Source organism: Hemitrygon akajei, chromosome 2 (genome assembly GCF_048418815.1).
Source record: "Hemitrygon akajei chromosome 2, sHemAka1.3, whole genome shotgun sequence".
NCBI lineage: Eukaryota > Metazoa > Chordata > Chondrichthyes > Myliobatiformes > Dasyatidae > Hemitrygon > Hemitrygon akajei.
The window spans coordinates 18,406,710-18,431,666 of record NC_133125.1 but is presented as its reverse complement, the minus strand read 5'-3'; the positions used below and the strand labels follow the sequence as shown (position 1 = coordinate 18,431,666).

Sequence of the window (24,957 nt, the reverse complement as noted above, 5' to 3'; positions counted from 1 at the left end):
GACCTCAGTACTATAGATGATGGCCAATGAGAGGACAGTGACATTGGTTCGCTTACCCTTCAATGAATTTTGTTGATGTTACAGAGACTATGTTGGTGCCTTGAGATACATGCTGTAGGTAGCCAGGTGTCACTTGCATATTGGAGGACTGGGATCACTGCTATCTTGTTGACCATGTGCTCTGTGTTCAGACTGAAGTATGCTGGTACTGTTCCCTAGCTTTTTCTTGGAAGACTCATGTAGTGAAGATTATGCCCTCTGTACCTTCGAGATGGATGGAATTCACACTATGGTGTGGGGAGCAGTTCTTTAGGCCATTAGAAAAAGACCATTGGAAAGAGGGAGGTTAACAGGGACCCTAACAATGTTACAGAAGTTTTTCTTAAATATAAGGAAGTCCTCTATAGTTGTGACAACCAGACTTCACTACTGTTGCAAGTCCCCCTGATACATCTTCCTGTTGATATCACCAGATTGTGGTCATAGCCTTTGCAAATTATATGAATGTATGAATTGTAAATAGAAGTATGCCCTTGGTCCTCTGAACCTTTTCCACCATTTAATAACTCCACTGCTAATCGAATTGTAATGTAATTCTACTTTCTCAATTACCTCCTTACTTATAATGTATGTATCTGCCTTTGCTCTGAAATAAATTCTTTGCTTCTGTTATTTTTTGACAGATAGGTCCAAATACTCATGGCCATCTGAGAGAGATTTAAAAAAAAAATTCACCTAATCTCAATTGTAACTGATTATCATTTTCCATCATCTAGATTAGTGGTTGCCAACCAGTCGATCACGATCAACTGGTCGATCTTTGAGACTTTCCCAGTAGATCCCGAAAAAAAAGAAAGAAAAATAAATGCATAAATACTGTTGTAATGTCCGCAGTATAAAAATAAGTAATACTAATTAGGATAATGGTAATATAACAATCCTCCCGCTACAGAAAGCTGTTTGTAAAGAGAGGTTGTTTCCGGGGTTGCGGGGTTTTACTTCTGTTCGGGGTTGAAGGCCCAGCTAATTGTTTTTCACAAAACATGCTGCTCATATAAGGCTGCTATTGAAGCATCATTTCGTATAAGTCACCTCTTGGCTAAACACAAGAAGCCTTTTACAGATGGTGATTTACTCAATGGCCATTCTGGCAGAGACTTTTTTTTATTATTAGTTTTTTTATACATTTTCTACATCGCTACAGATAAAAAAAACCCAGATCGAAATGAAGAACATTAATACAGTGCAAAAATAAACATACAATAATAATATAATACAAAAGAAGATAATTGAGAAAGCACCCAAATTGAAGATATGTAAAATTAGTATCCTCCCCGAACCCCGCAACAAAAAAGAACTCCAGACCAACCACAACACAATCTAGAGAGTATACATCAGGACATTCAAACCCCCAAAACTGTAAATACACTTAGCAACAGAAGATATAGTGCCGCAGGGGACCGTGCTCTCTCTGGTCCTGTTCACCCTGTACACATCAGACTTCCAATATAACTCGGAGTCCTGCCATGTGCAGAAGTTCGCTGATGACACGGCCATAGTGGGGTGTGTCAGGAATGGACAGGAGGAAGAGTATAGGAAACTGATACAGGACTTTGTGATATGGTGCAACTCAAACTACCTGCGTCTCAATATCACCAAGACCAAGGAGATGGTGGTGGACTTTAGGAGATCTAGGCCTCATATGGAGCCAGTGATCATTAATGGAGAATGTGTGGAGCAGGTTAAGACCTACAAGTATCTGGGAGTACAGTTAGACGAGAAGCTAGACTGGACTGCCAACACAGATGCCTTGTGCAGGAAGGCACAGAGTCGACTGTACTTCCTTAGAAGGTTGGCGTCATTCAATGTTTGTAGTGAGATGCTGAAGATGTTCTATAGGTCAGTTGTGGAGAGCGCCCTCTTCTTTGTGGTGGCGTGTTGGGGAGGCAGCATTAAGAAGAAGGACGCCTCATGTCTTAATAAGCTGGTAAGGAAGGCGGGCTCTGTCGTGGGCAAAGTACTGGAGAGTATAACATCGGTAGCAGAGCGAAGGGCACTGAGTAGGCTACGGTCAATTATGGAAAACCCTGAACATCCTCTACATAGCACCATCCAGAGACAGAGAAGCAGTTTCAGCAACAGGTTGCTATCGATGCAATGCTCCTCAGACAGGATGAAGAGATCAATACTCCCCAATGCCATTCGGCTTTACAATTCAACCACCAGGAGTAAGATATGTTAAAGTGCCGGGGATAGGACTCAATGTATTTAAGTAAACTACTTAAGAACTTTTTAAAAGCTATTATTAATGCTTTTTGAGAGGGTGATTTTAGATGCATATCATATTTTTACTGAGTTAAGTATTGTATGTAATTAGTTTTGCTACAATAAGTGTATGGGACATTGGAAAAAAATGTTGAATTTCCCCATGGGGATGAATAAAGTATCTATCTATCTATCTACTACCAACAAAAAAGGAGCTGAAAGCAAGGGACCGAAAGAAAAAACCTTAGTTAAGAGGAAGGTTATGAAAATACTCAATAAAAGGTCCCCAGACCTTATGGAACTTTGTATCCGAATTAAGAACTGAATAATGAATTTTTTCAAGGTCTAAGCAGGAGATAATATCATTAAGCCATTGAGCATACGTGGGCGGGGCAATATCCCTCCATCTAAGGAGGATTAAACGTCTCGCCAGTAGAGAAGCAAAAGATAATATTCGACACTTAGTCGAACTCAGACGTAAATCTGTCTCACCCAAAAAACCGAACAAAGCAATTAAAGGGTTAGGTTCTAGGTGGTGATTCAGAATACAAGATGCAGAGACTGTTTTTAATGACTTTAAAAACAAAAACGACATCAAAACTGCAATACGTAATATACCGCTTGGCCCTGCAACAGTAACATGGAGGGTAGAGCCACTGTCAGAGGAAGTGGATCGACAAGTGTTAAAGGACTTGTCACTCGGTGAATATTTTTCACTACAGTTCGATGAATCCCTGGATGTAATGCAAACAGCTCAGTTTGTTGTATTTGTCAGAATGGCTTTCCAGGATTTTACAACAAAGGAGGGCTCCCTCACTCTTTTGCACTTAAAGGAGAGAATGAGAGGTGAGGATATTTACAATAAATTAAAAAAATATTTCCATGAAAATGACTTCCGCATAAACCGGTGGCAATTACTACTGATGGGGCCCCAGCAATGCGCAGTGTGCGAGTTGGTTTTATAGCACTGTGCCGTAAGGACCCTGATTTTCCCGACTTCCTGGATTATCACTGTGTGATTCATCAGCAGGCCTTGGCTGGGAAGGTCGTGGACTTTCCTCATGTATTGACACTGGTGGTCAAACTGATACACCTGATTCGAGCAAAAGCACTTCAGCACCGCTTATTCAAGGTGTGATTGGATGAGCTCGATGCCGCTTACAGGGACATAAACCTTCATGCTGATGTTCGGTGGTTGAGTCGCGGCAAAGTGCTGCCACGATTTGCTGACTTGCTGCCTGAGATAAAGACTTCCCTGTCGACAAGAAATGAGGAGCACGAGGAACTGTCATGTTGTGTGGCTACTGGATTTAGGGTTTCTGACAGACCTAATGGCTAAATTAAACACACTTAACAACGAGCTTACAGGAAAAGACCAACACCTGCCCCACATGATAAGCACAGTAAATGCGTTTAAGGCCAAGCTCAGTGTTAGGATTTCAAATTTAAAGAATGGGAGGCTGACACACTTTCCCAACTTGGAGAAAATGTTACAGACCATCAAGGTAAAAAATGCTTTTCACCCTGAGCAGTACTGTGCGTACCTAGACAAACTGGCAATAGAGTTCGATCAGTGTTTTAGGGAGCTAAACATCATGAAAGATATTGCTGCATTTGTTTCAAACCCATTTCTGTCGATCGATATAGAACAGATAGCAGCCAAATTCCAGCAAGTATTTGGTGTGCCAAGTGATATTGAAATGGAAATAATTGATTTGCAAAATGACATCGAGCTTTAAGCAAGATGAAGGGACGGTGACTTTTGGGGGCATATCAGCAGGGAGAATTTTCCCCATCTCACCACGTGTGCACTAAAAGTCAGTGCCTACTTCAGGTCAACTTATCCATGTGAAATTGCATTTTCACAGATGAAAATTATTAAATCTAAGTACAGGAGCTGTCTTACTGACAGACACCTCACAGACTATCTCAGACCGGCTGTCTGTAGTTATGAGCCAAATTTCAGTGAACTAGCAGGAAGTATTCAATCATCACACTGAGTGCAACAGTCAATTTTTATTCATTTATTTTTTGTGTTGAATTAAAATTACATAATGAAACTTAGAATTAAAGGTATGAAGTATTGTAATATTCTTAAAGAAAGACACCTATAGCCTGTTTGATATGCTAGTTACAGTGTTTTCTTGGTTGAATTAATTTGAAAGTTTGACAAAAGCATTTTATGTAATTAAAATACAATGAGCCCAAATAAAAGGCCTCAAGTTGGAAGTACAATCTGAACTGTTTTCTTTGTAAACGATTTAGTAGGTAGATCTTGAGAACCATTGAGCATGTGTTGGGGGGGGGGGGGGGGAGGCAATCTCCTTCCATTTAAGCAAGATCACCCTCCTAGCCATAAGAGAAATAAAAGCCAGTACGCATGATTGGGAAGGCTCCAAAATTATAGTGCTTTCCTCAACAATACCAAATAAGGCAGTTAACAGATTGGGCTTAAAACTAACTTTAAAAAGTACGGAAAAAGTTTGGAATACATCTTTCCAATATTTTTCAAGGCTCGAACATGGACCAAAACATGAATTAATGAAGCCTCTCCATTATTGCATCTGTCACAGTAAGGAGATATATCTGCAATATACCTGCAGAGAGCTTATCTTTAGACATATGAGCCCTATGTACTACTTTAAATTGTAGGAGAGAATGACGAGCACATAATGATGAAGAATTAACCATTTTGAAAATAACCCACCAGGTCTCATCAGATAATGAAGTCTGTAAGTCCTTTTCCAAATCTTTTTAATTTTATTTAAAGGAGCCATTCTCAATCCCATACAATTTCATATGTCAATTGCCCAATAATATAACAAAGGTAAAGCAAAACCACCATTCTTTTTGCTTTTTTGAAAGTGGGCTTTACTTAATCAAAGTTTTCTGTTCTTCCATGTGTAGGAAGAAAGAATTGAATCTAGAGAATCCAAAAAAGACTTAGGAATAAAAACAGGTACGGCTTGAAAGAGGTATATAAATTCAGGTAAAGTATTCATTTTAATAGGATTAATTCGGCCAATCAATGATAAAGAGAGAGGCAACCAATTAGAGAGTGTCTTTTGCACATAATTCATTAAGGTTAAATTTTCTTTGAATAAATCTGTAATTCTTAGTGATTGTTATGCCCAAATATGTAAATTGTTTTCTTACAACTTTAAAAGGAAGGTTAATATCGGTTGGTATCAAATTATTTAAAGGAAACAATTCACTCTTATGTAAATTCAATTTATGTCCTGAAAACGGACTAAAGTTAGTCAGTAAATGAAACACAGAGGATAAGGAAGTTGTAACATTTGATATAAAAAGCAATAGGTCATCAGCTTAAAGCAAGACTTCATGAATAGTACCTACCCTTAAAATACTGGTGATTTCTTTAGAATCTCTAAAAGGCAATTGCTAAAGGTTCTAGCACCAAATCAAAATGCAAAGGACTCGGTGGACATCCTTGTCTGGTTCCACATTGAAGTTTAATTGGTTTAGAAGTTTTAAAATTAGTAAGGACCCGAGCAGAGGGAGATAAATAAAATAATTTAATCCAATGAATAAAATTGGGTCCAAAATTAAATTTTTCTAAGGATTTAAATAGGTAATTCCATTCGACTTGATCAAAAGCCTTCTCCACATCTAAAGAAATCACACATTCCGATATCTCCTTGGATGGAGAATGCATAACATTTAACAGTCGCCATATATTAAAATGGGAATATCGAGTTTTAATAAATCCTGTCTGATCATCAGATATTACAGAAGGTATAATATTTTCGAGTCTACGGGCCAGAACTAATAGGATCTTAGCATCAACGTTGAGTAAAGAGATTGGTCTATATGAGGAGCATTCAGTGGGATTTTTATTCTTTTTAAGAATAAGCGAAATGGAAGCTTCATAAAAAGGCTGTGGCAACCCACCGACCTTAAAAGACCCAGTGAGGGTAGAATATAAATAAGGTATAAGCAATGAGGAGAAACCCTTATAAAATTCTTCAGAGAAACTGTCAGGTTCTGGAGATTTCCCAGAATGCAATGAATGTATAGCCTTAGTGATTTCCTCCTGAGAAATAGGTTGATCCAACTGCTTGTGATTATCAACCGAACATCCCGGAATATTTAATTGATCTAAAAAATTGTTCATTGTAGTATTGTCTTTAATAGAATCAGAACAATACAATCTAGAATAAAATTCTCCAGAAGTGTCATTTATTTCAAAATGGTCAGTTGTCATGTTGCCATTTGTTTTGCAAATTTCTTCAATTTGCCATTTAGCTATAACGGTCTTCAATTGATTAGCCAGTAGTTCACTGGTTTTTTTCTCCATGTATATAAAATTGGCTTCTATCTTTTAAAAGTTGGTTTTCAATTGGGTATGTTAAAAGAAGATCATATTTAGTTTTAATTTCAATACGTCTTTTGTATAGACCAGGGTCTGGTACCAAAGCATATTTCTGGTCTAACTGATTTAATTGATTAACTAAATCAGTTCTCTCTTTATTAGCTTTTTTATTAATATGTGCAGTAAAGAGATAATTTGTCCTCTGATATATGTCTTAAAAGCGTCCCAAATGATAAGACTAGAGATCTCTTCCAACACATTTTCTTCGAAAAAAAGAGTAATTTGATTCTTCAGAAATTTTAGAGAGTTCTTGTCAGATAATAAAGTTGAATTAAAACATCATGATCTGTTCATATGAGTGAAAACAGGAAGATTTAAAGATAAAAATACAGGAGAGTAGTCGGATATAGCTATTTCTTTATATTCAATGGATCGAACTAATGGAATCAATTGACTATCAATAAAAAAAAATCAATCCTAGTATAGGAATGATGGACATGGGAGAAGAATGAATACTCCCTTTCTGCTGGATGAAGAAAACACCAGACATCAACGATATCACATTTCATTAGAAAGGATTGAATAAATAAAGGTGATTTATTAGGTGTAGCTAATTTAGAAGAAGAACAATCTAATACTGGATCTAGACAACAATTAAAATCTCCTCCCATCACTGAAGAATAAAAACTCAAATCTGGCAAGAATGAAAAGAAATGCTCAAAAAATTCTGGGTCATCTGCATTGGGGGCGTACACATTAGCATATACAATTAATTTATTATCTAGTTTCCCTGACACTAGAACAAATCGCCCATTAGGGTCAGAGACAACTTTATGTTGAACAAAAGAAATTGTATTAGCTATAAAAATCGAGACCCCGCGAGAGTTTGCTCTGAATGAAGAATGAAATTGTAAGCCCCTCCACTGATTAAAAAGGTGTGCATTATCACAACTACGTACATGCGTTTCTTGTAGAAAAATAATGGGGGCCCTTAACTTTTTAATATACGCAAAGATCTTATTCCGTTTTACAGGATGATTTACCACTTACACATCCAAACTGAGTAAATTAATATTTTGCTCCATTTTAAATTGTAATTAACAGAAGAGTTAAAAGATCTGAGCATGAATTATTAGGTTCAAAAGACAGACCATGAAATAAGGTACTCAAGCAGAAAATTTGGATGTTAACCCAACCCAGCTTCCAGAAAAAAAAAGAGACCCACCCCACCCCCCTCCCAAACCCAGAAAAGCCGGCTAAAGGTCAGCCAGCAAGCTAAGCCTACAGATAACCCTTCCCAAGGAATCCTGCTGGCGAAACTCCAAAACTTTGAAAGGTGTTTTGTTCCTACCCAGACAAAACAAAGAAAAAACTTAGATCAAAAATCCAAAACACGAGAGGATTCGTTTTAACGATTTCAAAAGAAATATATATACGAAAACCTCACAGGAAAGAATAAAAAAGAAAAACTATCAAAGAAAATAACAAAAAACAAGATATATAAAAGCTCCTTAGTGTGAAATTCATGAAAGCATAAAATGATCGACCTGGGGCGTTCTCCTGCTTTGGGTTTTGGGAATAGGGATTGATGGGTGCAGTCCAACTTAGGCACGGATGGCAATAAATCTGGGAATAGCTGCTTCAAAAAACTTGCAAAGGACTCCTTGGGGCAGTCACCTTCAATTGATTCTTCAAGACCCAAAATGTGTAAATTATTCCTTCTGCTTCTGCTTTCCAGGTTGATAATCTTCTTTGTTAATTTTTCATTAGATAATGATAATGTTTTGCATATCTTACTCCTATCTTCTCAGTCCGCTTCCAATAACGACAAAGCTTCTTTATTCTCTTTAATTCGCTTTTCATGTTCGTTTAAAGTTTGTTGAATAGCGTCGAACTTGACATTAAGATGTCGAAATTCTTCAGAGAGTTCTGTTCTTTGCTTTTTAAGGAAATCTCCAATGGATTCCAAAGTAGTTGGAGAGTCTTGTTCTGTTTCTTTTGCAGTGGCTCTCGTTTTTCTCAGAGACATATTAGAGCAATATTAAGATTTGTAATAAGGTTTCAAAAACTGGTAGGAAATAAAAAGATAAGTAAGGTAGGAGCGATTTTAAAAAGATGTTACCCCATTGAGTATCAGCAGGGCTCTCCCTATTTTTCCTGCTAATATGGTCAATGTAACATGTTCCCACATTATATTCCATTTTACTAGAACCTTTTCACACACTTAACCTTCGTGGCCTTCGTATGTCCTTCCTCTGGAACAGCAGAGGCTGAGGAGGGATCCATTAGAGATTTTCGGGTGCATAGATGGGGGAAAGATCCTGGCAGCTAAGGCTGAAATATCCAAAACCAGACGGCATGCATTTAAGGTGAGAGGAGGTCAGTTGAAAGGAGATGTGCTGAGAAAGTTTATTTTACACTGATCGTATCAAGTGCTTGGAATGCGCTGCTGCAGGTGTTGGTGAAAACAAATATGATAGGGGCGTTCGTCTCTTGGATAGGCGCATGAACGTGGGATGAAATTGACACTATAGACAAAAGGGATTAGCTTAGTGAGTATTTGATTTCTAATTTAATTAGATCGCTGCAACCTTCTGGGCCCAAAAGCCTCTTTCTGTGCCGCACTGTTCTATGTCTATTTAGTTTTGTGTGCATTAAGTAAATAGAGCACTAAAATTTGAAAGGGAGGAATTTTATAATCCCGCTATACAAAGTTCTGAATAACCCAGATCTAGAGTTCTTTCAGCACCTCTCTGTAGGAAAGAATATATTGGCTCTGGAAGGAGTGCACTTTCACAAAATAATAGCAAGGGCTATATTATGTGTGTGGGTGCTAATTGCCTGAAATTTTAATGATTTGTGGTTTGAATGATGCTTCAAGGTATTTAAACACAGCTATTGGGGTAGGCAGTGAGAAGCTATTTCTTGCAGATTGGAAAATCAAGGTCTTGAGGTCATTATTCAAAACTTTTTTGCCAACTGTAAGATAAAAATAGATAATACTGAAAATGCTCAACTAGTCAAGCATCTCTTTCTGTGTAGAGCAAAAGAGTTAACATTTCAGGTTCAATCTAAGCAAAAGTTATTGACCTGAAACTTAAAGCTGGTTCCTTCAGCATGTTTGCTGAGTATTTTCAGTACTTTCTGTTTTTATTTCAGATTTCTGTCATCCATGGGAGTTTTCTTTAAAAGTGGACTTGGGGGTATTTCTACACTTCCTTCCACAAACAGCAGTTGATACCAGTACAGTACCACTGAATTTCCAAGAATGCCATATTATTGAGTTGATGTTACTATGACTGTTGATGTAATGGAAACCAGTTAACAATGGCTAAAATGAGAAAAGAAAACAATGTATTATTGAGATGTTTAAAAGCATAGGAGATGTAAGTCATTCTGTATCCTGCCATTTGTTCCACATAATCACATAATTAAAGTCTTACCTAAATCATTGGATGAACTTCAAAACTGAAACTGACTTACAGAAAAGTAATATGTGTTTTATATTTTTCACAGTTATTGGCAGAAGTCAGTAGATATATTGTCCCTCAAGGAAAAACCATATAACCATGTATAACAATTACAGCACAGAAACCGGCCATCTTGCCCTTCTAGTCCGTGCCCAATGCTTACACTCACCTAGTCTCACATATAACCATATAACAATTACAGCACGGAAACAGACCGTCTCGGCCCTTCTAGTCCGTGCCGACGCTTACACTCATCTAGTCCCACCGACCTGCACTCAGCCCATAGCCCTCCATTCCTTTCCTGTCCATATACCTATCCAATTTTACTTTAAATGACAATACCAAACCTGCCTCTACCACTTCTACTGGAAGCTCGTTCCACACAGCTACCACTCTCTGAGTAAAGAAATTCCCCCTCGTGTTACCCTTAAACTTTTGCCCCCTAACTCTCAACTCATGTCCTCTTGTTTGAATTTCCCCTACTCTCAATGGAAAAAGCAAAACCATCTTAAACATCACAAACATTTCTTTTATATTTTAGATGTTCTTATTTGACCTTAAATGAACATCAACACACTACTTGCAAGGTAATCTAACATCAGGAAAGGTGAAAAGGAGGCTAGGTTTGCTATTGCTTTGTAGTTCTGGTGCCATTATTGCTGCTTGTGTTGTTCCACTAAACATTGTGACATGTTCTGTTCGTGCTGGAATGTGTGGTGACACTTGTGGGCTGCCCCAAGCAAATCCTTAGATTGTGTTGATTGTTAGGGCAAGCAACACGTTTCTCTGTATGTTTTGATCTACATGTGATAAATAAGAGAATATGGATCTGAAATCTGGACGGGGTAGATTGTACAGAATAGTTTTTCCTCCACCAGTATCTATTTCCGAGAGATTGCCTCATGCTAACTAAAGCTTTGATGCTTTGAGTAGCTTTTGTTATACCATCAAACTGTGTGCATTGAAAATGCACTGTCTTTAAGGATCAACCACAACATGATACTTCCCCATATTTATTGCAAAGCTGCTGAATGTGTAACTAAATTTTACAACTTGCACAGTACTGTGGAAAAGTCTTAGGCACATTAATATATAGCTAGGGTGCTGGATGCCTAGGACTTTTGCACTGTATTTGTCAATGTAGAGCAGGGAACGAGTTTGTAAATCTGGGGGGAGCAAAAGATGTTGGAAATGGTGAAGCTGGAGCGCTGCGGGATGGGTGTGGGACAGGTGGCAGAGAAAGAGTGCCAGGCAGCGGGGGTGGGATGGCATGGTTGCAAACACACCCAGCCCTGAGATGCCAGGCAAGGTCATTTTATTCCAAACAATTAGTTTATTGATCATTAAACAGAATGTCTCACTGGTGCTTCCCTCTCCCTTTTCCCCAACCATGATTCCCCTCTCCCTGCCTCCTTCCCACTCTCAGTCCACAATAGAGACCCATACCAGGATTAGGTTTATCATCACTCATGTATGTAATGAAATTTGTTTTTTTTTTATTAACAGCAGTACAGTGCAATACATACAATTACTACAGTGTGCAGTATTTTAACCACCAGTAATTAGTGATTTTTTAAAAATCCCTTGGTACATCACATTTACTGATCAATGTTCCCCTGACATACTCTATGCAGTCTGTTCAGGACTGAGGTGTGCAGAGTTGAGTGTTTTTGTGGTTGTTGCATTGGAAACTGTTCATAGCTTCATAGGTGGTGCAGGCTGACTGAGGGGATGCTACAAATCCCCTTTGAGTTGCTTGGGAGGTCTTGAAGTTAATGGTCACTTAGGGTGGGTGTGCCTGAGGAGTTCAGAGATTGGGCAATTGGAGACATTGAAGATAAAGGAAGATTGGAAAAATAGTGTTTGAATAATGGTGAAAAGCTAGGATATCAGGGAATTGGGGCTAAGATGATGAGGGTGTTAAGATTAATGTTGGTGATCAAGATGGTATTGATTTTATGTAGTGAGTGGTCGGAAGAATCGAAGGGAAGTAATGGAAATTGCCTTTGAAGTGTCCCAGTCTGGTGTAACAATAGTAAGGTGAAGGGTGATTCAGGAATTTCCACCATCAGGCAATTCAGGGGTGATGTGGAATAATGGGGAAAGACATGGAAATTGTGACTTGGGCCAGAGTTGTTCAGTTGAATTCATTAATTTGACACATGTTGCTTGCTTGATGCCACCATAGAATTAGCATTGAGACATGTTTCCTGCTTTTATATCTTCGAAACCTCTTTCTGCCGGGCTTCTCTGCAGCTTGTTAGCCCCCTCGCTAACAGCCACTGGGCTCAGCAGTGAGAAAACCAGCTTTCTCAAACTCTGTATGTCTTGGGTCTGTATGATTTGGGTCCTACCTAAACCGGGAAGTTGGGATGTCTTCACCACCGGAACCCTGATCTGTGCAAATACTGTTTAAATACTGCCCTCATGCAATTAGTTGCCAGCGAGAAATAACAGATTGTACACAGCATACAATTATCAGCAAAATTATATTTACAAATTTCAGCTTTATCGAACAGTTAGTAGGAAAAAGAAAAGGGGGATAAAAGGGCCCTTTACAGTTAACCCAGTCCAAATCTGCACATGTAGCTTATCTTGAAGTTGTCTTTAACTCGCGCTGGACCCTCAGTCCGCGTGAAAGCACACACCACCTTCCGAATGTCGCTCGAAATCAATTTTGAACAAATGGGCTCCCCCACTGGTGTATTGGTCCTTCCTCCTTGAAGCCATTCATCTGCACAAAGCATCTCAACTATCTTTCCTTCCTGTCTTATCCCAGCTCCTGCCAAAAAGACCTCAACCCTCACTGGAGTCCGTCACGAAAACCTCTCTGCCCAGCGTTCTCTAGAACCATCTCCCAATTCCATCATCCTGATTGGCTGACGCAACATTCCTAAGTTAAACAACATAGCCCCTTACTTTAGCTCAAACCCAAGCATGCTAAAAGCAGAACAGACTGCTCTTACAAAGATGCTCAAATGAAATAGCTACGGCATAGCGGTAGAAATCATAACCAGTGTCATTTAAAGAAAAATTGGATAGGTATGTGGACAGGAAAGGAATGGAGGGTTATGGGCTGAGTGTGGGCCAGTAGGACTAGGTGAGAGTAAGTGTTCGGCACGGACTAGAAGGGCCGAGATGACCTGTTTCCGTGCCGTAATTGTTATATGGTTATATCTTTAAAATAATAACAATTCTTTTTGTTTCAGGTGCTTTGGTGAACGGTCTGGTGAATATCAACATCTCCACAATAGAAAAGCGATACAGTTTGACTAGTTTCCTCACAGGATTGATTTCTACTGGCTATGACGTCTCCTTCTGTGCCTTGGCACTCTTCATCTCATACTACGGACAAAAGGGGCACAAGCCACGGTGGTTAGCCTTTGCAGCTTTCATGCTTGGATTAGGATCTCTTGTATATTCGCTTCCTCATTTCATTAGTGGCTTGTATAATTATGGTTCCGAAATAAGAGGTCTGTATCTTTTTGTTTAGTTCACTCTCCTATACTACAGCAGTTTCAATAAGATAATGCAATCTAATTTCAAACCATCAGAAAAACACAACTCTGTCATCAAGGCAGACTAAGCTAATTTCTCTTTGATTTTTGTACCTCTTTTGATGTGTAGCTTATGCTAATTAAATTAGTTCATATTTGATAATTAAGTTGGTGAATTTATTCTGTTAAACAGCACTGAGCTGCATGAGCCATGATGTAAATAAGTTTGATCTGCAACCAACACTGATTTGGATGTGAATGTAAAATAAGATGCATCAGCTGAGATGTAATAAGGAGTAGATCAGCAAGCATTGCTCATGACCACATTTGTCCAGTTATGCATGGAAAGCAGGGAATTGGGTGTTGAAGTTGTTAAACTAACTTGATGAGTAAATATTAAGTTCATCAATTCACGTTCAAGTTCTTTTCTTAAAGGCACATTAGGTCAAGTACTTCTCTAACAATAGAAATTTGTTTTTAAACACATGGGTCACATTCTTTTAGATTTTAATGGTTGTTGGAGATATAAAAGATAATAAATGCAACTTGTTTCTCTCTATCTCTTCAGCAGATATTTATGTATTTTGGGAATTAAGAGATGTGAGACTAGTACAGGAAAGTGGTGCTGAGAAAAAAAGGTCTTATTAGGTTTTATTATGATTAATGTAATCTTTCTTTCCTTCTTTTCCACTGAGCGTTAATTTTTCCAATTTACACTTCCATTTTCAAACTCTAGGTAAGTATTCTTCATCTCAATTGGTTAAGGAGATATATAGAGCTAGAAATGATTTTGTAAAATTGTACTTTTTAAATGGATCTTTTTAAATCCATCTTTTTAGATGGATTGTTTGAAGCACAGCAATGGCTTGAAAAGCAGCCATTGCTCTTTTTTTTTGTGTGTGTGTATACATATATGTTCTTAACAGGAGAATGAAGGATTGCTCAGGGTAGAGGAAGCCTTTTGCTAAAGACCTCGAAGAAATTGTTTCTGACAGATCATTTGTTTCAATTAAGGCCATTTTCTTTCTTTAGAAAAGTGGGCGGTGCTGTAAAATGGAGGTGATAACTACTTATCCTGAGACACAAAGCCTAATTATCCACTGGTATCTCCTTCCTGCCATCCTCTTGACCTTGTCGTACATCTTGAAGCAGTGCTTCATGCAGTGCACCAGCATTAAATTTCCTCCTGTTAAGGCAAGCAGTAACAATTATAAACTTGCCCTTCTGTCATGATTTGTGAAATTGTGAATGGAATATCTGGCAATGGTCATCTTTGCATGACTATTTTAGCATATGTTCTTGTGCACATTATATGCCCTGGACAATGGTTGCTTGCTTGTTTTCAACTAACTGAGGCAGTTTGTAGAGAACTTCTGATTTTACAATCTCTAATGCAAAAGCCAGTTGAATAAATGTAGAGAAAACGTAGCCACAGTAAATAGCCAGTGCTGCTTATTCATTGCTAGCCACACAATCTGGGCCACTTCACAAGCAAACTAAAATTTCAAAGCTTCTTTTGTGCCAAAATCTAGTTAGTCATTGGATCCAAGTTACAAGATCAGTTACATTAGAAGCTTGCCTTCACATACAGGTAAAGATCTATGTAATACCTCTGACTTGTGGTGGTCACTTCACAACAGCCCACTTCAATAAGCTGATTTACTAAAATCTGCAAATTTTTTCTATTATTATAATTTTAAATTTGACCATCACTGAGATTAATTGTAAGAATTAAGTAGAGCTCATCACTTATTACGTGTTATAATTCCAAATGTTATCACTTCTTTCATAATATTTATTGCACTGAAGTGGCTTATTCCTGAAACAGCAATGAGTTCATAGAAACATAGAAAACCTACAGCACAATACAGGCCCTTCGGCCCACAAAGCTGTGCTGAACATGTCCTTACCTTAGAACTACTTAGGCTTACTCATAGCCCTCTATTTTTCTAAGTTCCATGTATCCATCCAGGAGTCTCTTAAAAGACCCGGTCATTTCCACCTCCACCACTGCCACTGGCAGTCCATTCCACCCGCTCACCACTCTCTGTGTAAAAAAACAAAACAAAACAAAACTTACTCCTGACAACTCCTCTGTAACTACTCCCCAGCACCTTAAAACTATGCCCTCTCGTGCTAGCCATTTCAGCCCTGGGAAAAAGCCTCTGAATATCCACACGATCAATGCCTCTCCTTATCTCGTACACCTCTACCAGTTCCCCTCTCATCCTCCGTCACTCCAAGGAGAAAAGGCTGAGTTTACTCAACCTATTCTCATAAGGCATGCTCCCCAATCCAAGCAACATCCTTGTAAATCTCCTCTGCACCCTTCTATCAGTTCATTGTCTGCAATAACTTAATGCATTGGAAATGACTAAACAGTATAAATGAAAATTGCCAAATTCATGTTTGGGAGTTTTGACACATCGTTTACAAAGCTTCAGGTGATTCAAAACTTAATTGACAATTTTAAAGTCTAAAGGAGTGTGGTAGGGGAAAATTATATTAAACTATAATTATAGAGTCCTGAAGAAGGGTCTCAGCCCAAAATGTCAACTGTTTACTCTTTTCCATAGATGCTGCCTAACTTGCTGAGTTCCTTCAGCATTTTAGGTGTGTTGCTTTAAAAATTTTTTTATTGATGACAAAATATTATTTTGAAACTGTGACCCAACAGCATTTGTGAATACTTCCGTGCCAAGCATGGTGTAATTATTGAGTGTTATCTTCGACTAAAGATGAATTGCGACATTTTAAATGCTTAGTCAGTAAAGTTAATTCAACTGACCTGTGACCAGATCTAGAAAATGCTGGTGATGGAGCATTTGTCTATTCTGCAAGTAAATGAGTTTGCAAGAAGCATAAACTTGTCAGCGTCAAAATGTTGATAATGGCACAATCTAGTCTTATGTGAAATTCAAAATGCTGAAGTAACTCAGGCTAAGACCCTTCTTCAGGACTGGAAAGGAAAAGGCAAGTCACCAGAATGAAAGTGTTGGGGGAAGGGAAGGAAGGCAGCTAAAAGGTGATTGGTGAAGCCAGATGGGTGGGAAAGTTAAAGGGCTGGAGAAGAAGGAATCTGAGAGGAGAGGAGTGTGGACAGGAGAAAGGGAAGGAGGGGCATCAGGGGAAGTAACAGGCAAGTGAGAAGAGGTAAGAGCTTTGTGTGCATTGTTTTGGATTTCTAGCATCTGCAGAATTTCTTGTGTTTATGTAATTATTCAGTTATTTTATGAATTATTGGTTATTTTCCCTTGTGCAGACTAAATTATCTCTACGTTGTGGAAGATAATTTTGATGGTCGGGCTGGTAGTGGGGCACATGGGAGGGGGGTGTGGAATCAGCATCCAGAATATCATAAACACAAGAGATTTTGCAGATACTGGAAATCCTGAGCAACACACACAAAATACTGGCTGAACTGAGCAAGTCAGGTAGCGTCTATGGAAATGAATTTCTTTCCCAATTCCTGTTCCGACCTATGGTTCATGACCTCCTCTTTTGCCACAATGAGGCCACTCTCAGGATGGAGGAACATCATCTCATAATCCTTCCAGGTAGCATCCAAGCTGATGGCATGAACAACAATGTCTCCTTCCAGTAATTTCTTTTCTCTCCCTTCCCCCATATCGCCTCTATTTCCCACCTGGTTTCGCCTATTACTTTTTAGCTGGACCTCCTTCCTCTGCCTTCAGCTTTTTATACTGGTGTCTTCCCCCTTTCTTTCCAGTCCTGAAGAACGGTCTTGACTTGAAATGCTGACTGTTCCTTCCTTTCCAGTCTGACCTGCTGGGTTCTTCCAGCATTTTATGTACGTTATCCTGAATATCCTGTTGACTAGTATTTTGAACCATTAAGCCCTTCCAGTTCTCTACCCTCCCAGGATTGTCTCCATGTAGGTGGCGACCCACCTGCTGGAAAGATGTAAACAAGGTTGAAAGAGCGAAGAGCAAACTTAAGAGGATGTTGCCGAGTCGAGGACCTGAGTTATAAGGAAAGATTGAATAGGTTAGGATTGTATTCTTTAGAACATAGAAGTTAGAGAGGTGAATTGATAGAGAAAACAAATTTATGAGGGGTATAGATAGGGTAAATGCAAACAGGTATTTTCTACTGAGTGGGACTGCAGCCAGAGGTCATTGCATTAGGGTGAAAGATGAGAAGTTTGAGGGGAACATGAGGGGAATCTTCTTCACTCAAAGGGCTGTGACAGTGTGGATTGAGTTGCCAGCACAAGTGGTCCATGCGAGCTCTATTTCAACACTTGAGAAGTTTGGATAGTTACATCGATAGTCAAGGTATGGAGGGCTATGGTTCCTTGTGCAGGTCATCAGGAGAAGGCAGTTTAATTGGTTTTGGCATGGGCTGAAGGGCCTGTTTCTGCGCTGTACTTCTTGATGACTCTTGGTTCCCTTGGGAAAACCAGATTTTAACTGCACACATATGAATTACAACTTTGATTTTATTTTCCTGCAATGTGGAGCTATGATAACCAAGAAATTTGGACATCTGGTGAAACTTTTCTCAGAACTACTTGTATGAATATCTGTTATTTTAATTTATAAGTGCAGCTTATCAAAAGTTTGACCTTTGGAATATTTTCCAGTAAATTGTATCACATTGTTCTGAGGAGCATTGGGCATTTCAAAATGAATTGAGGGCTTTTATTCAAGGGAGTCCTATGGTAGCCTACACTCCAGGACTGGAGACCTGACCTACTTAGCTTCCTTTTATTTCTGTCACTTAACTGCTTTCTTTGGCCTCCCCATGATCTCCCATTAACATCCCAGCTGATGTCGTGGCCTTATGACAAACATCCCACTGACTTCCTACACCCATTCCCACCCCCCAGTTGTGTGCCAGTTTCAGTTTTCTGACCACTGCCATGGCCTACCATTTCAACCCACTGACTACAGGCTATGATCATCAAGCATACCCACATTTCCCCCGCCACCGCCATCTCTGAGCCCATCTCCATTTTCCAATCTCTCATACAAGATCTGGTCGTTCTGCCCTCAATTTTAATCAGGCACATGAATGCCAGTCTTGATGTCCCACAGCCCTGCCAACCCCAGCACCCTCCCCCTAACTGGTCCTAATCTTTAGCACGCTGTATTATTCTGTGTGTGAAAGAATGTGTGGAGCAGATAATGAAGGCTTTGCGAGTAAACTCAATGATTTATTAGTATTAATATTGGGTTCATAAATTGCCACATTAATCCAAATATTCAATACCCGTTATATTGTCGTCTTGGTAAAATTTTCTGGTCAGCTGTGCATGAATCCTCATTACAATTGTGCTTAAGTAGAAATCATATTCGTCAGGCATGACACAGGAGTTTGTTGTAATTAGAAAGGCATCATGGTGCAATGCACTCTGTGAAACAAATTTGAACCCAGTTAGCAAAACAGACAATTTGAATCTACTTAACTTATCTGATTGACAACTGGCACTGAGCCATGCAGAGTCAGAACTAGGAATTGTCAGTTAAGTATGTTTAATTTAATACCAAGTCTCCAATAATATTTAAAATCTGAAGAATTTAGCTCCATGCCTATGAAAGTTAATTTCCTGTGCTAAAGAGATTATTTGGCAGTAATCAGAGTTTATTAATCTGGTAAAAAAAAATCACTTGCACTTGAGTGGACAAACCCCATTTTCTGATGACTATCTTACCATTAAATAGATTTTTTTCATTCACGTTTTTATATTTTGCATGTTTTGATGATATTCTATTATAATACAACTCCTGTCAGATCAAGATGACTAGAGCAACAATTTTTAATTTCCATCTTTAACCATGTTCACTGTAAATTGCTGTCTGATTAACAATTTATGTAAGCATTAATATTTTTACCATTGACATTATGTGTTAACTGAACAATTGTCAATCTTCTTAACAGATCAGATCAACAAACTGGTATTGAGCTATATAGTCAGACAAATTCAGCCCCTCTCTTCAGTTTGCCAGATCATGACTCGAAGGACATGGTTGATTAATAACTGATATCTTGTATTATGTTTCAATTTAATAGCTCTTTTTCTTTAAACTGGGTGTTGCTTCAAATGAGTGTAATTTATATGCTGAACTAACGACATTCCAGTTGAATATCATAACCTGTGGAATCAATAGGGACCAAAAGGAAAGAAAAGTAATATAAAGATATAAAAGCTCTTGCAACCTGAATTTTAAAATATTAGGATAATTGCACAATTTTATCTTTCAGATGTTTGTGTTCCTTCAAATGGTAATTCCACGACACAAGGCTGCACACCCTCTGTTGCACATAAAGACAGCAACTTTCTCTATCTGTTTTTTCTGGGGCAATTGTTGCATGGAGTTGGAGGAACCCCTTTGTACACACTGGGGACGGCATACCTCGATGACAGTGTTCCTAATGACAAAACTTCTCTATATATAGGTATGCTTGTGATGTACTTACTTCAAAGGTCACTGATTTTCTGGGAAACTAGGATTCCTGAATTGGAGTGATATGATTCATACTGTTTATTATGCCACACTACTTGTTGGAAAACAGAAGTTAAGTTTTCAGACCATACCATGTTACTAAATAGATGGTTGGGAGTGTGGGTAGAGAGCTTAGTGTGAAACTGGAATTCATTGCCACAGACCTCTGTGGATGCCCAGTCACTGGATGTATTTAAAGTGCAAAACTGGCAAAAGGTTATGGAGAGGAGGCAGGAAAATGGAGTTGAGAAGGTACCAGTAAATAAATTCTACATGATTGAACAGTGGGGCAGACTCAATGAGCTGAATAGCCAAATCATGGTCCTATGTCTTGTGGTCTTATGCACGGACAATCATCAGTAGTTTGATTCCTAATGGGGGTTTTTTTTTGTAGTTAATGGAGTTTTTTTTCTTAGATGGGGTTCTTTTTTCCCCCCTTTTTTCTATATAATTTTTTTTTCATTCTTGTATATTGTGATTAGTTTTTTTTCCAGCTTTATTAATTGTATACATTTCAATTTGTTGAAGTTTTATATTATTCTATAGTTGTAGAAGATTATATATCAATAAAAAGCTTCTTAAAATGAAAAGTAATTTGATGGAGGATTTTCATTGCAGCTTTTGTTGTTAAGATGGGGAATCATTTTTAAGCAGTTGTTGCCTGACAAGCAAGGGCTAGAAATTCTATTGTGTGGTGCAATGCAATTTCAGTGATAAAAATATTGTTTAAAAAAAAGTATCCGGGACTGAGTATGCGATTGAAACATATGCAAATTCTTTGCTCACCTGATGCCCTCATTTCCCACAGAGTACAGGGAGATCAGAACAGGTTAGGTGCTCCTGATTTCAAGAACAATAAATTTGCAAGCAAAGTGACTCTACTCCAAACACCACTTTTTACAATCTACTATCTTTACTTTTAATTTGGAGCATTTCTAATTACAACATCAACAATAATGATTTACATTTGTTAGCCACTTTAACATAGTAAAGGACAAGAAGGTACTTCACAAGAATGGTATCAAAAACAACAATATGTTAAAGCATGCAGGATCGGTTATAGTGAGAGTACAAAAGGAAGGGCAAAAGAGAGACCTAGAATGGGGAATTCAGAATTTTGGCCTTGGGGATCTGGAATCACAGCCACTTAAGGGAAAGTTTATTGAATTATTACCACATTTTTAATGTATGGTGCCTTATGTTTCAATTAAATAATCCTATTTTATGATACTCTGCAGGTATTGGAAATAGCATGGCAACTCTGGGCCCAGCCATTGGATTTGTATTAGGTGGTCAGTTGCTGGACATCTATATTGATGTCAATCGTGTTTCCAAGTAAGCTGTTTGTCATTTTTTTTTTAGATTTCTCCATGCTATGTTATCTCCGTTTATTTGCTCTTACTCTTGTACAATGGAAGAAATCACAGCCAGCCCATCACTAGTGATATCCCTAGTTCTCAGTCAAGATCTCTAGATTTTGCAGTAAATAACAGAAATTAGTTGAAGGCGGAAGATCTTCAACTCTTGTCACTCCCATTTTTTTCCTTGCAACAGGTCCTTGAGTCCTATGTTTACTTCTCCTGTTGCTATTTTTTTTCTTTCTAACCCCAACCACTTTCCCACCAATACCCTTGCCCAGTTTCCCCCACCTTAAATTCTTAAAGTTAGAATCCGAACTCATATGGACAAGAACAGAAGGAAAATCTTCGACTCTTTACATCCTCTCACACACATTACTCTTGTTTTCAATTCTTTACATCTTTTGTCTGTCACTTTCTCATTGTCACTATCCTCTTTTTCCTCATGATTTTCTTTTATTTTCACTCCAATATACAGTATTTCCAACTTGTTCTGCTTCTCCTGGAAGGAAGACCTATTTCTTTAAAGGTTTATCCAGTTTATAATATTTCCCTAATTTTAAAATGGTGTTGGACTTTAATCTGGTCTAGAAGAAAAAACAGTTTTAGACACAAGAGATTCTGCAGATGGTGGAAATCCAGATCAACACAGACAAATGCTGGTAGCATCTAAGGAAAGGATTAAAGAAGCAACGTTTTGGGCTGAGACCTTTCATTAGGTCTTACTCATCAAGACTGGGTTACGGGAAACAGCAGGACACGAAGGCAGATGGAACAAAACAGAAATAAGCCAAACAGTAGAAATTTCACCTACGCTCTGTCCGCCAGAAAAAGCGGGATCTCCCAGTGGCCACCCATTTTAATTCCACTTCCCATTCTCATTCTGACCTGTCAGTCCATGGCTTCCTCTACTGTCATGATGAAGCCACCTTCAGGTCAGAGGAGAGCAACACCTAATGTTCCAACTTGATAGCCTCCAACCTGATGTCATGAACATCGATTTCTTGAACTTCTGGTATGGCTCCCTTCCCCTTCTCCATTCCCCATCCCCTTTTCCCTCTCTCACCTTATCTCCTTGCCTGCCCATCACCTCCCTTTGGTGCTCTGCCCTCTTATTCTTACTTCTGTGGCTCTCTGTCCTCTCCTATTAGATTTATTTATTTATTTTATTGTGCAATGGTGAACAATAGCCAGATCAGAAATGGTGATCAAGTCAACTAGTTCCCAAAGATAGGCCAATCAGATGGTTCACTGCTGCTCAGCGATAGAACACAAAAAAATCATATGTACAATTAAGGAACATTTTAAAAAATAGTAGAAATACTGGAGTCATGATGATCATGATGAAGTCTACTGGAGAAGAGACATTTATACACATGCTGTCCTCCATAATTCAAGGAGATTGAAGGGTAAGGTTGCAGGGTGACAAAATGTGGCAGGAGCACTTAGAACTAAAAACTAATCCCTTCTGGGAGAAAACAGCACCTGTTCTTTCTGCACTGTTCTCCAACAGTTTAAGGATTAAGTCCAGCCGGAACGAAACTCTTGAAAGTCGGGTATTAACCCTACCTACCAACAACCAAGCATTTCCATCCTGGTCCCCTTCACGATAGTTTATGAAAAAGCATGTGACTTCCCTCCCAGAGATGATCGGTGTTTATGTATTTGACTCTTAAAGGCTTGAATCCTATCGTCACAGATGTTTCCAACCACAGCATCCGGAAGGCTGTTCCAAATTCTGATAGCACAGTGAAGGAAGCTTCTATCCAGTGTGTAGCTTCTTACATCAGGCATAGAAACAGCATGAGCAAGCATAGATAAACTTGATTGTGTGGTTTAGTTCCTCCTTCTTCAGCTCTTTATCTCTTTCACCAATCAATTTTCCAGCTCTTTAGTTCACTCCTCCTCCTCTCAGTTTCACCTCTCACTTTATGTTTCTTCCTCCCCTCCCCCAACCTTCTAACTCTTCTCCTCATCTTTTTTTCTCCAGTTCTGCTGAAGGGTCTTGGCCCAAAATGTCAACTGCGCTCTTTTCCATAGATGCTGCCTGGCCTGCTGAGTTCCTCCAGCATTTTGTGTGTGTTGTAGCCATTTAGTAAGATCATGATGGATCCTCCATTTTAAGACCGCTTCCCTTCCTCTTACTTGTTTTCTTTGAATCCCGTTCGTCCTGAATCTTTCCTGTTCTGTTTTAAAAATGCTGAACAGATCAGCACCCACAGCCCGCTGGAAAGAAATTTCCAAAGCTTCTCAGCCGATGAGCGAACATAGTTCTCCTTACCCTGTATGGCTGACTTATTATCCAAAGATCATGCCATGTAATCCTAGCCTGTTAATCAGAGGAAAATATCTGTCTTGTAATTACCCTCTCTAACCTCCATGTATTTCAATGTTTCATTGGGATTATTGTGTCTGTGGCTAAACCACTGGAGATTGAAGCTGACACTGCAAAAGGGTCTTCATTCATCATGTCAAATACAGACAGACAGTCGTACTTTATTAATCCTGAGGGAAATTGGGTTTCATTACAGTCGCACCAACCAAGAATAGTGTAGAAATATAGCAATATAAAAACCATAAGTAATTAAATAATAATAAGTAAATTATGTGGAGATTAGTCCAGGACCAGCCTATTGGCTCAGGGTGTCTGACACTCCGAGGGAGGAGTTGTAAAGTTTGATGGCCACAGGCAGGAATGACTTCCTATGACGCTCAGTGTTGCATCTCGGTGGAATGAGTCTCTGGCTGAATGTACTCCTGTGCCTAACCAGTACATTATGAAGTGGATGGGAGACATTGTCCAAGATGGCATGCAACTTGGACAGCATCCTCTTTTCAGACACCATCATCAGAGAGTCCAGTTCCACCCCCATAACATCACTGGCCTTACAAATGAGTTTGTTGATTCTGCTGGTGTCTGCTACCCTCAGCCTGCTGCCCCAGCACACAACAGCAAACATGATAGCACTGGCCACCACAGACTCGTAGAACATCGTCAGCATCTTCCAGCAGATGACACTCGCCAGTACAATTTCACCAAAGACGATAATTACATCAGCTGATTCAATGTAGCTTCAGTAATTGCAATGATATTATTTACTTCAGTATTTTGAGTCTGACAAGCAGTTCCATCAAATTACGTATTTACAATAGGAACAAACTGTAACTGAGACATCCCTGGGACAACACTGCTCACATGGGTGGAGATCCAGGCTGACTGGCCACACAAATATCTACATTATTCCTATACAGAGCAAATATGCCTGTGACTATGCTTGGCCTGGAGCCTCCCTTTATCTGTATGATGCAAAGTAACTTAGCTGAAGTTATCTGATGTCTGCTTTAATAGAGACCAGTAAATTACCCCGTTGTCTTACATTTGGCTGATGTGCAAAGATGTTTCGAGATCATGTCTGTATGCAAACCATTTCTCTTGAACTGGCCTCCTGCTGTGAGTCAGCACCTTGTGCTCTGTACACAGTATTCATTGTTTGGAAAGCTATACTTTTAATTTAAAAATTGATTACTGCTTGTAATTTACATTTAAAAAGATTTTTGAACATA

At 38.9% G+C, this 24,957-nt stretch overlaps 1 protein-coding gene across 1 annotated transcript in view; it reads left to right on the top strand.

The window, feature by feature from the left end:
- LOC140739507 (solute carrier organic anion transporter family member 4C1-like) overlaps window positions 1-24,957 on the top strand; it is an 83,462-nt gene that overhangs the window by 11,386 nt on the left and 47,119 nt on the right. Inside the window, exons 2-4 of the mRNA XM_073067871.1 lie at window positions 13,278-13,541; window positions 19,794-19,988; window positions 21,274-21,370. Coding sequence (XP_072923972.1) covers window positions 13,278-13,541; window positions 19,794-19,988; window positions 21,274-21,370 — 556 coding nt within the window. The remainder of the gene's footprint in view (window positions 1-13,277; window positions 13,542-19,793; window positions 19,989-21,273; window positions 21,371-24,957) is intronic.